The sequence below is a fragment of the Erpetoichthys calabaricus genome, chromosome 2 (assembly GCF_900747795.2).
Source record: "Erpetoichthys calabaricus chromosome 2, fErpCal1.3, whole genome shotgun sequence".
Lineage (NCBI taxonomy): Eukaryota > Metazoa > Chordata > Cladistia > Polypteriformes > Polypteridae > Erpetoichthys > Erpetoichthys calabaricus.
In genome coordinates, this window is record NC_041395.2 from 175,163,057 (window position 1) to 175,178,954 (window position 15,898).

Consider the following 15,898-nt stretch of genomic DNA (forward strand, 5'->3'; position numbering starts at 1 on the left):
CTCACATCCCAAGCAACTGTGTGTTAGTATAATTTAACATTCTAAATTCACTCTGCATGAGTTAATGGGTGTGCATGCATGATCAAGCCCTGTAATAGAGTGTCACCCCCCCAGGGCTGGTTTCTGCCTTGCACCCTATACTTGAACAAAAGAAAAAAAAATATCTAGGAGATTCTGTCAGAAGCTCAGCCAACTGTTGTCTGCTAGCTGCACTGATCTCTCTTTTACACAAAGCAAACTACTGCCCTCATAGATGCTCATATCTATCTATGCTATTACTATTGCATTTATAGTTCTTTTCTCATTATGACACTAGTTAGTTCCAGCACAAATGTTCACCCCTTTGCATGATTAGGTTATTTTTTTTATAAGTTTTCAAATTTCTTGTTTCATGAAAAAGATGGATAAGTGTTTGATCACGTTTTGTAGATTCACTAGAGTGCCTTCCCAGATGCTTTGACCTTGTCACCTATGACTAAGTCTCCTTCTGTCACCAACTGCTGTTTGTCCAAGAAACCGTCTGTCAGTGAAGACAAATGAGATCCATGATTAACAATTACAGACTCCGGGCAGTGAACACATTAGACACCAAGAATCAAGAGGGAGGCAGCCAAGTCTTTCATTATCCTTATTACTTATCAGCTCATTCATTTCAGTAACCCCCCTCACCCCGCCCCTTCACTAACAGCTCCTCATGTGACTAGGTAATCTGGAGCATCTCAGGTGTCCCACTCCTATTGCAGACTAAAACACACATCTTACAATCAAAATAGGTAGCAATACAAAGAGAACGCCATCCTCTCAGAACTGTGGGGAAAATGGTTCTGCACCCAGCTATCCAGGCATCTAGAGAGGGTCAACTTTCTGCTCTGGAGAACCTAGCAGCAAAAGGCTTGCTGACTCCTGATATTTCCGATCCTCTAGGTGCATCCCCGGTCCACCACGCGGCACGCTGTGGACACCTTGACTGTCTATGTTTTTTAGTGACTCGAGCACATCTACCTGGCAATTCAAGAGCCAGGAACGGAGCTACACCTGCTCACGATGCCTCAGCCACAGGACACCTACAGGAGCTGCAGTGGTTGCTCAGCTATGGGAACTGTAGCCTGGAGGTAAGGAGCATGGGGCCTCAGTAATAGGGTGCAGAAGTTATCAACAATTTGTTTCAATGGAAGTCATGAATTCATATGTACCTGTAAAGTGGGAAAGACAAGCCTAGAAATGGGGAGCATAAACATGTATTGGACCCTGACAGGGCAGAGTACTGGCTAGACCAACCAGCATGGCCACATTTTTTCCTGCTTTCATAGAGAATCAGTGTAGAATTGTAGTACAGCTTCATAAGCAGAACTGAATTAATTATAGGATTCCATTATTAATCAAGGATTTCTTGTCCACTTAGAATTTCAGGTAGCTGAAAGTGAAAGTGGAATCCAACGACAGCCAGTAGCAAATTGAGCTTGTATACAGAGAATTGTGCTTACGGGCTTGGTTCCAGCATTGTACACAGTGTGGAAAGGATTTGGTTTATTGTGCTTCTATAATATAACAGAAAATGTATTCACAGATTTACACTTTATAAACACATACTGTTGAATTTCTTCAGGTAGGTCACATGGTGATACAGTGGGTAATGCTGCCACTTCTTAGAGCAAGCTTCCAGGTTTAATTACTGAAACCAGTCATTGCCTGTGTGGATTTTTCTTGGTCTCCCTGTATCTACATGGCTTTTTCTCCAGGTACTCTAGGCTACACAACCATATCCTCAAAGATGAGCATGTTAAGTTAATTGGTACTTCCAAATTATCTTTGAGACAGAGTGCCATGCTGTCAAAGCTGCAAATTGGGGTAGGCCCCAGATCAATATGAAACTGAAATGGATTAAATTGGTTTGAGAATATTAAGCTATTATCAATACTATATGCCAAATATCTTTATAGCTTATAAATAGTCAATATTGGTAATGTTTTTGTTCTTACCCAAATAGAAAATGATGTTTAAAGAAATCTTTGTGCTACAATATTCATCAAATGCAAAAATTCCTTGTTATGACAGCCCTTAGGCTGTTATTGTTATTTTTTATTTAAACAATAGTGACAGTCCACTACAAATTATGATGTTTTTATAATTGTTCATTTTTGTAAAATCAAAATAAGATATTTTACTCAATGAGACATGCAATGTAATACATTAAGAAAATTTATGCAATACAGCAGATCTGTAGAGACGCCCCATTTTTTTTTTTACTGTCAAGCATATTAAGTGATAAAAAAAACACACCATTATTGTTTTATACGTTTCTTGAGTAATGTCAGCAATATAACCACAATTAGTTTCCCTACAGCGTTCCAGTTTTTCTCCCACATCTCAAAGACGTGTGCGTCTGGTTAACTGGTGATTTCTAAATTGTCTCCATGATACAGGGTTTCTTGACCAGGGTTAGTTCCTTTTTTGCCCCTGGTATTGCTGGGGTAGTTTCCAGTACTGTGACCCAAAATTGAATTACTGAATTTTCATAACAAATAGAAGACCATAATTGGAAGTGATTTGTTTTTGTCTGGGTATAATCTGTAGTCTCCAAACAAAACACGTCTTAATGCTAAATCCACTTGATTTTTCAGGCGAGTTGTTTACCGTTACTCATCCATCTTATAGGTAAAGGAGTTTGGCACTGGAGCATTGAATGCTGGTCTAAGTAAAAGCTAATCAAAGAAACCCTTCTGTTCAGTTTGCATCATGTGCTTGGTGGCATTAGTAGTTAATGAACAATCTCTGAAACTCCTTGTGTTCTGAGCAGGACAATGAAGCCGTGTGTGCAGTAGAATAGACATCTCTAAGCAGCACATAAGCTGATCTTGATTATTCTGACCGAATACATCCAAACAAGTTTAAGCAATTTTGGTGGTGCCTTTGCTGTTGAGAATTTTTTTTTACCAGCTAGACACTCCTTCAAAGCACATTAGCCACTGTACATTGTGTAAGAAGTTTGTGAAGTGACTGAATGCACCCTGCTATATTTTTGAGGTCAAAACATACAAAGATGTTACCTTTAAGCCAATATGTTTGAAAACCTGTAGATACACCAAGAGTGTGGTAGTAAATTCATCAGTAGACCTAAGTGGTATAACCCTGGAAACAGAAAAGTGACTTAAATCCAAGTCTCTGCTTTGTTTGTACTGTATACTCAAACAATTTAGATGACTATGAGATTGACATATACTATGTCCTTCTGGGCTATCCCTAAGCTCCAAAAGGAACCAAGGGTCCCAACCATGTTAAATATGAGGAGTTTGTTAACCGAAAGTTTAGACACAAGAAGATGTTAAACGCTAAGTGTCTTAAACACAAGAAGGTGTTAAATGTCTTCGCTAAATGCTGTATTTAAATGCTAAACATCCAACTTAAATGCTTTAAGTGCATCATATAGCATTTAAGTTGAACATTTAGCATTTAGATGTGACATTAAGCAATTTAAGTGTGACATTTAACCTTGTAAGTTGGATATATATCATTTAAGTTGGATATTTATTATTTAAGTGCAAAATTTAACCCTTTAAGTTAGAAATTTAGCATTTATGTTGGACATTTAGCATTTTGAAGAGACATTTAGCATTTAAAGTGGACATTTAGCATCAATATGTTTCATTTAAGTTGGACATTTACTGTAGCATTTACCTGAGGCATTCACCATTCGGGTTAAATATTTTCCATTTAAACTAGTGATTTCACATTTTGCACCTCAAAAATTTTTTTGAGAAAAACGGATAATTTTTACATTTGCATGTTGTAGATATACTTAAAAAAACAAGAACAACATTTTACCAATGGCACCTCTTATTTCAATCATAGTGTTTGCCAGAGCTGGTAAAAATTGGAAGGCCACAAGGGCAATGAAAAATGACCAGAAAAACCCAGTATGTAATCAAATATCAGAAACGGAACTTCCTAGCCAAAAACTGAAGAACTAAAATTTGAAAAAGATGAGCATTAATGAAAGGTTTTGAGAGTGTACCCACAAACTTGGACAACTGATAACACATGATGCCAGCTGTAAAGGACAGCATGCATGGGATTTTTGTCCTGGCCAGAACTGGCCCTATGTCTAACTGGCCTGAAGGCCAATATAACAGATTGGGCAAGGTTCTGTTTCAAAGCTGTATGCTTCCCTGACCCACTAGATCACATCATTCCTGCACTTCGATACCCATTCAGATACTCACAGGAAATGCTGGGAACTGTAGTGTAGGGAGGCAGCCCTTCTGGGGTCCATGGGTGCCTCCAAAGGGTGCTACAAGGAGTTACACTCCTTACTTAATGGGATATCTGATTGACCCAGAAGTACTCATGAGTCCAAGATAAAAGAGGCCACTCGACCACATCCAGGTGTTTTGAGGTCGGGTGTGGAGGACAGACGAAACTCATCTGGGAGCTGCGGAGGAAGTCAAAAGAAATAAGCATTGTGGTTGGTTTATGTCTCTTTTGAAGCTTTTGTGTAAGGTATTTTGTGTGAATACACCTTTTACTTTTACTATACCGGAACATAGGTTTAGGGGTGCTGCAATGCCCTTTGGTGGTCACTCAGTTTAAATATTGTTGTGTCAGTGATGTAATTTCTGGGGATGTGGTTACAAAGAAGGAGCTGAATATTAGCAACACGGTTACAAAATGGAGGCATCCATAACATAACCAAAATGGCATCCTGACATTAAAAAAAAAACACACACAAGAAGTTTACCCCTGGAAAATGAGGTAAAAATGCTACATTTTGTTTTCAACAAGAAAAAATATTATTTTGTGTAACAGAAACATGTAAATATGAATACGTCAACATATCAGTATGAAATATGACACTAGTGTCCACTGCTGAACTGATGCCGATTTATTGCATGTCTTTCATGTGACATATTATGAGACAGTCACCAATCCACAGCCTGATATTGCAATGGGACATTTTCCTTATAATTTTTTTTGTGTTGCTTGAGCATGAGGGGGTAGAATGTCAGTGCCTGATCTGCATGATTGTGTTATTTTAGGCTACTACAGCACAAGGCTCATTGACATCCACATTTCCCCTGACACAAATGACACATGCTGCATTGTGAACAGTGTTTAGGGAGATAATCTGTTTCTATGTGATTTCAAACATTTTGCCTTTTTGCCAAGCTCCTGATTGCAGCACAGTTTACCTTCAAGTGACTAAATTCACCAGGTACAGTATATCATGCAGTTCAGTCGTACAGTGCTGTATGCATCAGTTTCACTATCCTTGTCAATGTCTGATGACCAATTCACATTGTCATTACTAGTTGATTCAATAAAGGTTTCCGTTTGTTCTAAAACTGTCTTTGCAGGTACTTGTTAACGTGTCATTGTGTTTTGCTTGAAGGCACCACCCCACTCATGAATAGTGATGAGTTACGTTATCATTGCAAAATGAATAGAAATATGAGTGATTTTTGCAGTATGTTATTCCATCCACTAGATGTTTGCAGAATATTGTAAAGTTATTAGGGCTTAGCGCAATAAAGGCAGATCAATACATGTCACCTCTAGTCTGACTCGGGCTTAACTATAATACCCTTGAATTCCAAACCTAAGTCATGATTGGACTTAACGCAAAGGAGGTTAAACACGAAAAGAAAAAATTAAGAAGTCCAAAGGAAAAATTTATGGCTCAATGAAAATAATGAAATCATAACATGTAATACTTTATCATTTTAAAAGAAGACCATATTTCCTGTGCCCACCATACTATAAACATTGAGACAGCTGGCCTCCAGGCGTTTGCTGTTTCATTGATTGTGTACTGTGTTGGATTTACCCTTTGCTCTTCTATTTGCTGTGTGACTTTGGAGTGAGTAGAAGTAAACCAACTTAAAGACTAAAGACCATCCATTAAAGAAAAGCTAGCAGTCTTGTTGATAAAAATGGAGAGTTTAACCAGAGTAATAACACTGAAAGAATTTGGAATTATTTGATAAAAAGGAGGAAACTCTTCATGAATGAAGGGACTATATTCAGATTCTACACTGGGCAGAGACTTAGGTTGAAGATGAGCCTTGGCCCTGGAGCAGTGAGTAGACAGTGTTTACTTCTGCACAGCTAGCAGTCCATATAATCAAATCGTATCCTATGTGTTTCTCCCTAGTGGTACATTGATAATGCCCATTTTACAATTTGCCTCACCGTTGCCTTCCACATGAGAAGCAGCCTTCAAGAAGCAAATGTTTATATGTAGATGGACTTGGTAGTTCTTCCCATAAATAAGACAAGCTGGCCTTTTACTCTGCTTTATTTATGTGACATGCCTTAGGTGACCTAGAGGGTTTGTATTTAAATGCTCATATTTCTTCATGCTCTTACCCTGCTTCACTGTAAAACAAAAGGAACTGAACTGTTTTTCTTGGTTATAATTCTATTACTGTACCTCTCAATTTAATCAGTTGGTTAAACAAAGGAATGTTAATTTAAATTATTAAACACATTGAGGGCAAATGAACCCCTTCATTTTTTATTGAACACCACCGGATCTTACCTTTTCCTCATTTGATATATTTCTTACAATTAAATGTGAAATGATATATCTACCTGGTTTCTAAAAATGCTATTTCCATTACAGGGGGCATAAGAAGTTGGGGCCGATAGCTTGCAGCACGTTGTGCAATATAGTAATATAACTAGGATGAAGTCTAGTTGCAATGCACACTCGCATACTCTTCAGGACATTTTCAAGTTACCAGTCAATCCAGCATGTACTGTGTCTTTTTAAGATATGGAAGGACACATGAATGCTTTCAGAAAATCCACTTAGACCATGGCTGGGCTGGTTACTGAATCCAGCCATGGCTATAAACACTGTGCCATCATCATGCTAAAAATATGTGGCAATAGTCTCACTCATTGGTTAGCACTTTATTGAATCATTCTTATTAAAATATATATGTTTAATAGGTGTTTATCATTATGTCTGGAATCATCCATATTAATGCACATATTGTAAGTGCTTATCATATCATAAGAAAAGATTCAGGACTCCATGTCAGAAAGGGAACAGTACATCAGAAACTTGCTCTCTCTGTGTCATGGGAAGACATGAGAATGGAAGCCATCTGTGTACGAGCAGTGAAATATGAAACTTCAGTCCCTACCCAAGGGGAGCAGGCTAATCAGCCAATCATACATATTATGAGAGAGCTTTTGGTTGGCAAGCAAGCTATCAGTGGCTATAGCACCACCAGACTGGCACAGGATAGAGCTAAATCCTGTGGATAGTCCTCAGGGAAGAGAGAGACACACATAAACACACATATTGTAAGCAAAGAAGATCCTACATGTGCTAGTGTAGGAGTGCAGGAGGTGCTAGGGGGGCAGTAGGACCTCTTTGTGTGTGTCTGTGTGCTGAAACGTATTACTTAGGGACAAAAACATAAGAGAGAGAGAGAGGTAAGCTGGAGGGAAGCTTGAAATTCTTCCCTGGGTGACAGGTGACCCAACAGAGATGCCAGGCCTTCTTCTTAAGAGATGGAGGAAATGCCGGAGGTGGCAACATTTCTTTGCAGCTAGGTAACACATATTCCCAGGACACAACATTGAGCAATACACTGCCAGTCTGACGTTGTAAGTAAAGGGGGATTTGACTTAGAAACCTGGACCTTTAAGGCCAACAGAAGGCTCAGGGGTGCAGGGATCACTTTTGAGAGTGTGATCTTTAATGTCCTTGGAGCAAATGATAAGACAGTTCCTGACATTCAATAGCCCATAATGACAAAGTGGTTTTCAGAAAGCTGTGCAAATTTATTAAAAATCAAAAACTGGATACTGTTTGTATAAGTATTCAAGCCCTTTTTTTGTGGCACTCCAAATTGTGGTCAGGTGCATCCTATGTGCTTTAATTCTCCTTGAGATGTGTCTAGGTCTTGATTGAAGTTCATCTGTGGCAGGCTGAATTGATTGGACATTGTTTAAAAAGTCATACACCTATGTATATGTAAGATCCCACAGTTCACACTGCATGTCAGGACAAAAACATGCCCCAAAATCAAAGGAAATCTTTGTAGTCCGTCATCGTGATGCATAGATCAGGGCCAGGGTATAAAACCATTTCTAATGGTTTGAATGTTCTCAGAAGCATGGTGACATCAAAAAATGTGAAATGGAAGTTTGGAACCACCAGGACTCCTCCTAGAATTGGCCATCTAGCCAAACTGAGTAACCAGGCAAAAATTACCTTGTTCAGGGAATTTGACCAAGAACCCAATGGTCACTGTAACAGAGCTTCAGAAGTTCTCTACTGAAATGGGAGATGGAGCACTTTTAGCAGAGTTTCTAGCCGGAAGCCACTCGTGCCAAAATTGGTCTAATGATACAAAACTGTAACTCTTTGGGCAGAACTCTAAGCAGTATATTTGACAAAGACAAGACATTTCTTATCACCTACCTAATGCCATCCTTATGGTGAAGCCATATGGTGACAGCATCATGCTATAGGGGTGCTTCTCTGCAGCAGGGACAGAGAGACAGGTGAGAACTGAGGGAAGGATGAATACAGCCAAATACAGTGAGGTCCTTGAAGGAAATATGCAACAGAGTCCATGTGGCCTCAAATTGTGGCAATGGTTCAACTTTCAGCACAACAATGACCTGAAGCATACAGCCAACACTACACTGAAGTGGCCTTGTGACTAGTGTCTGACTGTCCCTGAGTGACCCAGCAAAAGCCCAGATTTAAACACCATAGATCATCTGTGGAGAGACCTGAAGATGGCAGTTTATAGGTGCTTCCCATCCAGTCTAACAGAGCTTGAGAGGCTCTGCCAGGAAGAATGGGATAAACTAATCAAATCTACTGTATATGTGCAAAGCTTGTAGAGACTTATCCAAGAAGACACTGAGCTAGAATTGCTGCCATAGGGGCTTCTACAAAGTATTGACATAAGGGTCTGAGTGCTTATATGAATGAGATATTTCAGTTTTTGAGTTTTTGACTTTGACTTCACTTTGTTTTCACTTTGTCATTATGGGTTATTGAATGTAGACTAGCACATTTATCCATTTAAAATTATCTACAACACAATAAATTGTGTAGAAAGTGAAGTGGAGTGAATACTATCTGAATCAACTGTTTGTACCTTTTTGCCTCCATGAGATATTCCTAAGTGTGAAGGGCTATTAAAATGTCCCCTCTTTACTCAGTACATATACAATACAAATTAAAACCCTCTTCTGCAATTCAGGGTTGCCGGGAGCCAGCATCAGTCTCGGCAGCCCTGGACACAAGATAGGAGCCAACCCAATGTAATGCAAAATATGTTCAGACATATACTCTATCTACACTAGTCCACAGCTGGCAATTAACCTAGACTTAGATGTCTGTGAGAAGAACCTACAGGAACAGGGGAGAACTTGTAAACACCACATGGTACCCTGGCCAGTGTTTGAACCCATGGCTGTGCACCTGGGATTACTGAGCTACCAAGCTTGCTTAACAGTCAATGAATTTGTATTGTATAGATATACTACACATTGAAACTGTCCCAATAGTTGGAACCAATACATTTTTAATCCGTTATGACTTCTCAAGATAACTTTTTCAGAAAAGAGACAAGCAAAGTGCTACAGGGAATTTTTCAGCAACAGACTTTGACAGCTAATGCCATAACTGGCACAATATTCTCAAAAGAACAAACTTGTTGACATTAAAGTTGAAGTTCAAGGCCGTACAAACATTTTTTCACATGAAATTCTTTCTTCTTCGTCTGACCGATATTCAACACTTCTATCTGATATGGCATTTGAGAAATAATATGGTTTGATTGAAGAACTAATACTCTCTAAGTCAAGCATCAGAAAAAATAGTAACATTAAATGAAGGCATATTGTTGCAACAATAAAGATTTTAACTTAAAGGCCTAAGGGTGTTGTAACTTTATACAACTGATAATATGCAGACATAAATATTTGTGTTTAATTAACTGCAAAATTAAACTGTAAATAGGTGTTTATGCATTATAATTATACACATACATTTGAATTATAATAGGAATTGCATTACTCAGAATTTTAAACAGATTTAAGGATGGCAATGGGAAATGTAACAGGCAAGAGCAAAAAGAGGTGTGGCTTGATTTGAACACTGTGATTGACAGAGTATGAAAGAGAATGAGAGAGGGAAAGGAAGAGCTCCTCAGAGTTAAAGACACAACAGTAAGTGAGCGCTTACTTGTGGGTGGTGTACAGGAATAAGAAGGAGGACATCCGAAAATCTCAGCCATCTAATGAGTGTTTGTAGGAAACATATTGAAAGATAAAAGGGGTTCTGGGAGTCCAGCAGTGTCATTGAACAAGATGAGTAGTGATGGTTTTATCACGTATAAATAGCTCTAGATCTGCAGGGTGTCAATATTTTCTATAAGACGGCCATTGGAAAGAGAATGGTGGAAATCCAGCAGTGAGAATTTGAAGTGCAGAGGTGGAAGGGTGTGGTTGAATAATCAAAAACATTTTTTTGCTAAAAAAACTGACTGGAAGAAAGATGTAAATCAAACAAAAGGGCACTATTGACAGTGACTTGAGGACTTCTGGGCACTGTATGATAATGTGTAAGGGAGTCAAGCTTATCGAGCTGAGTTGAAGATTTCACAAGATACAGATTAGTATTGGTTGCTTCAGATGTAGAAAGTTAGAATTTCACAAAGGCAGGCAGGGAGCTTATCCAATATGTATCCAAAAGCAATCTTAATATAGTGCTGTGGATGAACGTCTATATATTGTCACAAGTGGCTGGGGGGCGACCCAGCCGGGACGCTCCAGAGGACCAGAGGAGGGCTTACGCCTCCCCCAGACCATGTGGGGGCGACTGCCCTGGTGGCTATGGGGACCACGGGTACAGAGCTTTGAAGCTCAGCCCTGTAAGGGCCCATGGTCACTGCGAGGGTATGCCCCAATGCCTATGGAGCCCTGGACCTGGGGGGAAGAGGATCGGGGACACCCGGAGTGCTTCCGGGTGTGCAGCAGGCACTTCTGCCGCACTGGGGAGTGCTGGCGGAAGATTGTCGGGAGACACCTGGAGCACATCCGGGTGATTATAAAAGGGGCCGCCTCCCTCCGTTCGGGGGGCTGGAGTCGGGAGGTCAAGAAGACAAGGTCTTGGTGGAGAGGCAAGGAGGCGGCCTGAAGAGAGAGGCATTGTGTTGTTGGCCTGGACTTTTGGGGACTTTGGGGTTGTGTGTGCATTTGTGTAAATATGGAAGATTGTAATAAACGTGTGTTGGGTGATTTAAAGGTGTCCGCATGTCTGTATCCGGGCCGAGCTCCACTATATATATCCATCCATCCATTTTCCAACCCGCTGAATCCGAACACAGGGTCACGGGGGTCTGCTGGAGCCAATCCCAGCCAACACAGGGCACAAGGCAGTAACCAATCCCGGGCAGGGTGCCAACCCACCACAGGACACACACAAATACACCCAAACACCAAGCACACACTAGGGCCAATTTAGAATCGCCAATCCACCTAACCAGCATGTCTTTGGACTGCAGGAGGAAACCGGAGCGCCCGGAGGAAACCCACACAGACACGGGGAGAACATGCAAACTCCACGCAGGGAGGACCCAGGAAGCGAACCCAGGTCCCCAGGTCTCCCAACTGCGAGGCAGCAGCGCTACCCACTGCGCCAACGTGCCGCCCATATACATACATATATTTTTTATATATATATATATATATATATATATATATATATATATATATATATATATATATATATATATATATATTGTGGGATATGGGATATGGCCGGCCATTCATCCCGGCCAATGCCCCTAGGCCGCTAGATGGAGCCCTCCTTGCAACGTGGAGATGCCCCGAATTCCAGCAGGGCATCATGGACAATGGAGTTTTAATACAGAGCCCTGCTGGATAACGTTGGGGCGGCCAGGGGACGCTGCAGGGAGACACAGAGACGTTTATTTTCCATACAGCCCGGAAGTAAATCTCAGTCACATGGTTGGAAGAAATAAAGTGCTTCCGGGCTGATGAAGAAAAGGAGTTTTCGTTTGACCTGGAAGTGCTGGATAATCACATGGACTGAGGGCTTAGAAGCATTTCCAGGTCATGAGCTATATAAAGGACTGTGAGAGATCCCAGAATTAGCTGAGCTGGGTGGAAGGGTGGCAACGCGTCTGGGAGAGTGGAGGATTGTTTATTGTATTAAGTATTGTAGTGATTTATGAATATAGTGGTGTGGAGGGTGCTTGGTGCACATTATTATTTTAAATTAAAGTCATGTTGGACTTTTATCTGGTGTCTGATCCAAGGGAGTGAGAGTGCCCCCTATCTGTTACTATATATGTATATATATATATATATATATATATATATATATATATATATATATATATATATATGTAAATTCCAAAGTCTGTCTATCTGTCTGTTTGTCAGCTTTTCACAAGAGAACTACTTAACAGATTTAGATCAGGTCATTTTCTATAATTTGCTTGAACATTCCAGTTGATTTTGCGACTTCTCTCATCACGTAAGTATCATAGTTCGCTTGCGGTACTGATTTATTTGCACAAATCTGAGTGAGAGACTGTGTGCCGAGGGGAGGGAGGCAGGGCCCTCCTCACTCATGCACCAGCTTTCGTTCAAGCCGATCTCGCCACGTGTTGGAGCATGCCTTGCCTCCGCTTAGCTTAGTAATACCTGTTTGTTCAACAGACATTATCATCTACAGATTGTTAAGGAGTAACGTTTGATGTTTTTGAGAGAGAGATCAGAGCTGTGTGTGTTTTAGAGGGTAACTGCTGATTGTCAGAAATATCACGGCCACATGCTTTACCCAAATCCCACATGGTTTGGGGAGGGATACGCTCTCCCGTCAGAGCTGAACATGATCAGATAAAGTGCCAATGTTTGACGTTGGAGTGTACCAACCTTCCGCTTGGCCAGAATCTCTTTTTTTAATTGATTTTTAAAGTTTGTCCTGTTTCACTACTACGTATCGTATAAAAGGAACATAAGGCTGTACTGATGAACCAATTTAGTAAGTTGAAATGGACCAATTAGGAATGCTGCATGTGAGAGGCTGAAGAGATTTTGGTTCACCACCAAAGAAAACTAACAGCATATGACTAGAAGCAACAGCATGTTCCAAAAATTCCAGTATAGATTTTCAAGAAGGTTTTATAGTTATCAGCAGCCAGTCCTAAGAGAAGCATTGCAGTGAAATATCAGCATCAGTATGCTGGAGAAAGATATTTATATTGTTAGTAACACCCACGAATGACTAAATTTTTCATTAAGTATACAAGCTCTCCTTCATTAGTTCAGTTTCTTTCAGCCTCTGTCCCACCCTTCTCTGTTACCCCCTTTATAAATTGGATTATGCCCCTCCATTAACGTTTAAGCACAACACCAGCACAACATCTATTTAATTACTGTAAAACAAGCTAACCTTTTCCTTTCATTTCTAAAGATGAGCAACCACCTTTGACGATTAAAAGGTGTTTGAATCTCAGATTGAGACTCATGGCTTATGTGTGTTGCAGGACCAGGACAGTTCAGGGGCGACCCTCTTACACCTGGCCACTCGCTTTGGTCACAGAGATCTGGTCCAGTGGCTCATGCAAGCAGGGAGCAATGCTGAGCTGGAGACTGACTGTGGCGCTCTACCTGCCCACTATGCAGCAGCCAGGGGAGACTTAACCTGTCTCAAATTACTCATCGATCAGACGCCCAGGTAAGAGACTGACTTCTCTTTGCAGTTTAGCCAAGATGTGAAACAAGTCACCTGACTGTTTTGATGATCATAGTGGATGAAAGTGAGCTGCCATGTCCAGTAGATAGATAGATAGATAGATAGATACTTAAATAGGCTTATTTTATTGTATTCTGTAAACTTACTGCTATACACATTGTTGTCTTGTTTATTTTAATTTGGCTGGTTGCTTTTTACAGCATCCTGTCATATTTTAATTAGGAAAAGGTCCAATTTGTACATTATTATGAAAGAAGTTATATAAAGTCAAGAGTGGCCGAGTGAAACCCTAAAGTATTGATTGACTGATGCATATGTAATGCATTTCATTATTAAAAATGCTGCTAGTAGTAAAGGTTGCTTGCTTGATTAATTTATTCATTTGTTCATTGGTTGGTTGATTGTGTGATTGAATGAATAAATAATTATTTGATGCTTAGAAAAACATGATTTGAGCTGTTTGTACTTCAGAGCTGGATGGTGATTGGAGGTAATCAAACATCACATTGGTAAACATTCTGGGAAGTACAACTCTATAAATAATGATCAGAGGTAATTTGTTCATGGTTACTCATGTTGTACAGTGAGGATTTGCTATCTGTTGAAAAGGGATATATAAAGGTATTTGATTAGGCCATGCAGCCTTGATTTGAACTTTCAAGTATTTCATGGGCTGACTTCCGGAGATGAGATGCTGCAAAACTGTACGAGTGTATTATTTATTTATTAATTTATGTTTCTATTTTTAATGAATTGCACGGAGGGCACAGCTTAGAGATGGCCAAACGTGCTGCAATAGTATCCAGGTATGTAAATAATCTGTTTTGTAGATGACCCAAACATGACCCACTGCAAAAGTGGAGAAAGTCATGTCCATGGCAGCCTCATGAACATCCCATCTCGACTTTTACCCTTCTAAAGTTTTTGTTTCTGTTTTTTATGTATTATATAGTTTTCATTATCTGGAAAATCAAGGGAAAAAGTATAAAAGACCTATACATTTTTGTATTTTGGTGGATGAGCAGTCCTTTCATTTTCTTTTACTCTTACTCTCTCTTTTTCAGAAAGCCATTCATTTTTTCACATATCCACTAAAGTCCATTACTGTGTTGAGGGGATCAGGAGTTTATCCAAGGGCACAAGTTAGAAACTATAGACACACTAGTGGGCAACTTTGCAATAACTCCAGACTAAAATGAAAAGGAGAGCATTTGAAAGGCTATGGTGCAATAAAATCTCAAAAATCCAACAAGTAACAGTATTCAGCAATGCTCAGATTAAGACCCCTACATGCCCCAAGGGGGACTTAGGACCTTAACAGAAAGATGATCATGCTCTTAACAATGAAGTATATGGACACCCTGCTGTACGGTATTACCCATTCTTGCTTTCGGTGCACTGGATTGTTTCATCAAGTTCTGGATTGGTAAAAAGGCTCCTTGTTGTCACAGGCCCTGCTGGGAGCACACCCAGAATAACCTGACGGTTGGTCTGCTCCTGTATAAAGTACCTAACAGCGCCAGTGAGGGGACTGAATTTGATATTTGTGAATGTTTGAACCAGCTAAATGAGCCCCCAGAGACAGACCTGCCGTCACAGAATTAACATAACCTGGGCTTGTGAGTCACCATTACATCACTGTGTTGTCAATGACCACATCCAAAGATCTTCTTTATCATATTGTGCTGAATACAATACCATCTCTAAATGGTGCATCTAAAAACTCAAATTATTTTTAAACTGGGTAGCACAGTTGTGCTGATCACTGCTGCAGTCTGATGGATCCAAGCCGTCATTGTCATGTGAAGTTTAGATGATTTTAAAATATCTCTGTGTTGCAGGGGTTTATAGGTGGACACTGCAGTAGACTGGTGCCACTTCCATAGCTAATTCTTTTTTTTTTTTATTATTAATTTTATTGTAATCATTCCGTGCATATAGATTAATTTTTACAAAAAATAGGATTGAAAGCAAATCAAACCCCATCCCTGAGAAGGAGAGCATGGCCAAAGGAGTAATACTTAAGGCTTGTAAACATGCCTAAATTATTGAGTTTAATAGGGCAAAAAAAGATAAATGGAGAAGGAAAAGAAATGCGGAAATAATTATTTCTTCTTATTCTAAAATATTATTGAT

General features: G+C 39.9%; 1 protein-coding gene across 1 annotated transcript in view; it reads left to right on the top strand.

Annotated features, from left to right (window-relative positions):
• The first annotated feature begins 412 nt into the window (after positions 1-412).
• espnla (espin like a) overlaps positions 413-15,898 on the top strand; it is a 114,962-nt gene continuing 99,476 nt past the window's right edge. Inside the window, exons 1-2 of the mRNA XM_028793319.2 lie at positions 413-1,112; positions 13,554-13,744. Of these exons, the coding sequence (XP_028649152.1) occupies positions 819-1,112; positions 13,554-13,744 (485 nt within the window). The 5' untranslated portion in view covers positions 413-818. The remainder of the gene's footprint in view (positions 1,113-13,553; positions 13,745-15,898) is intronic.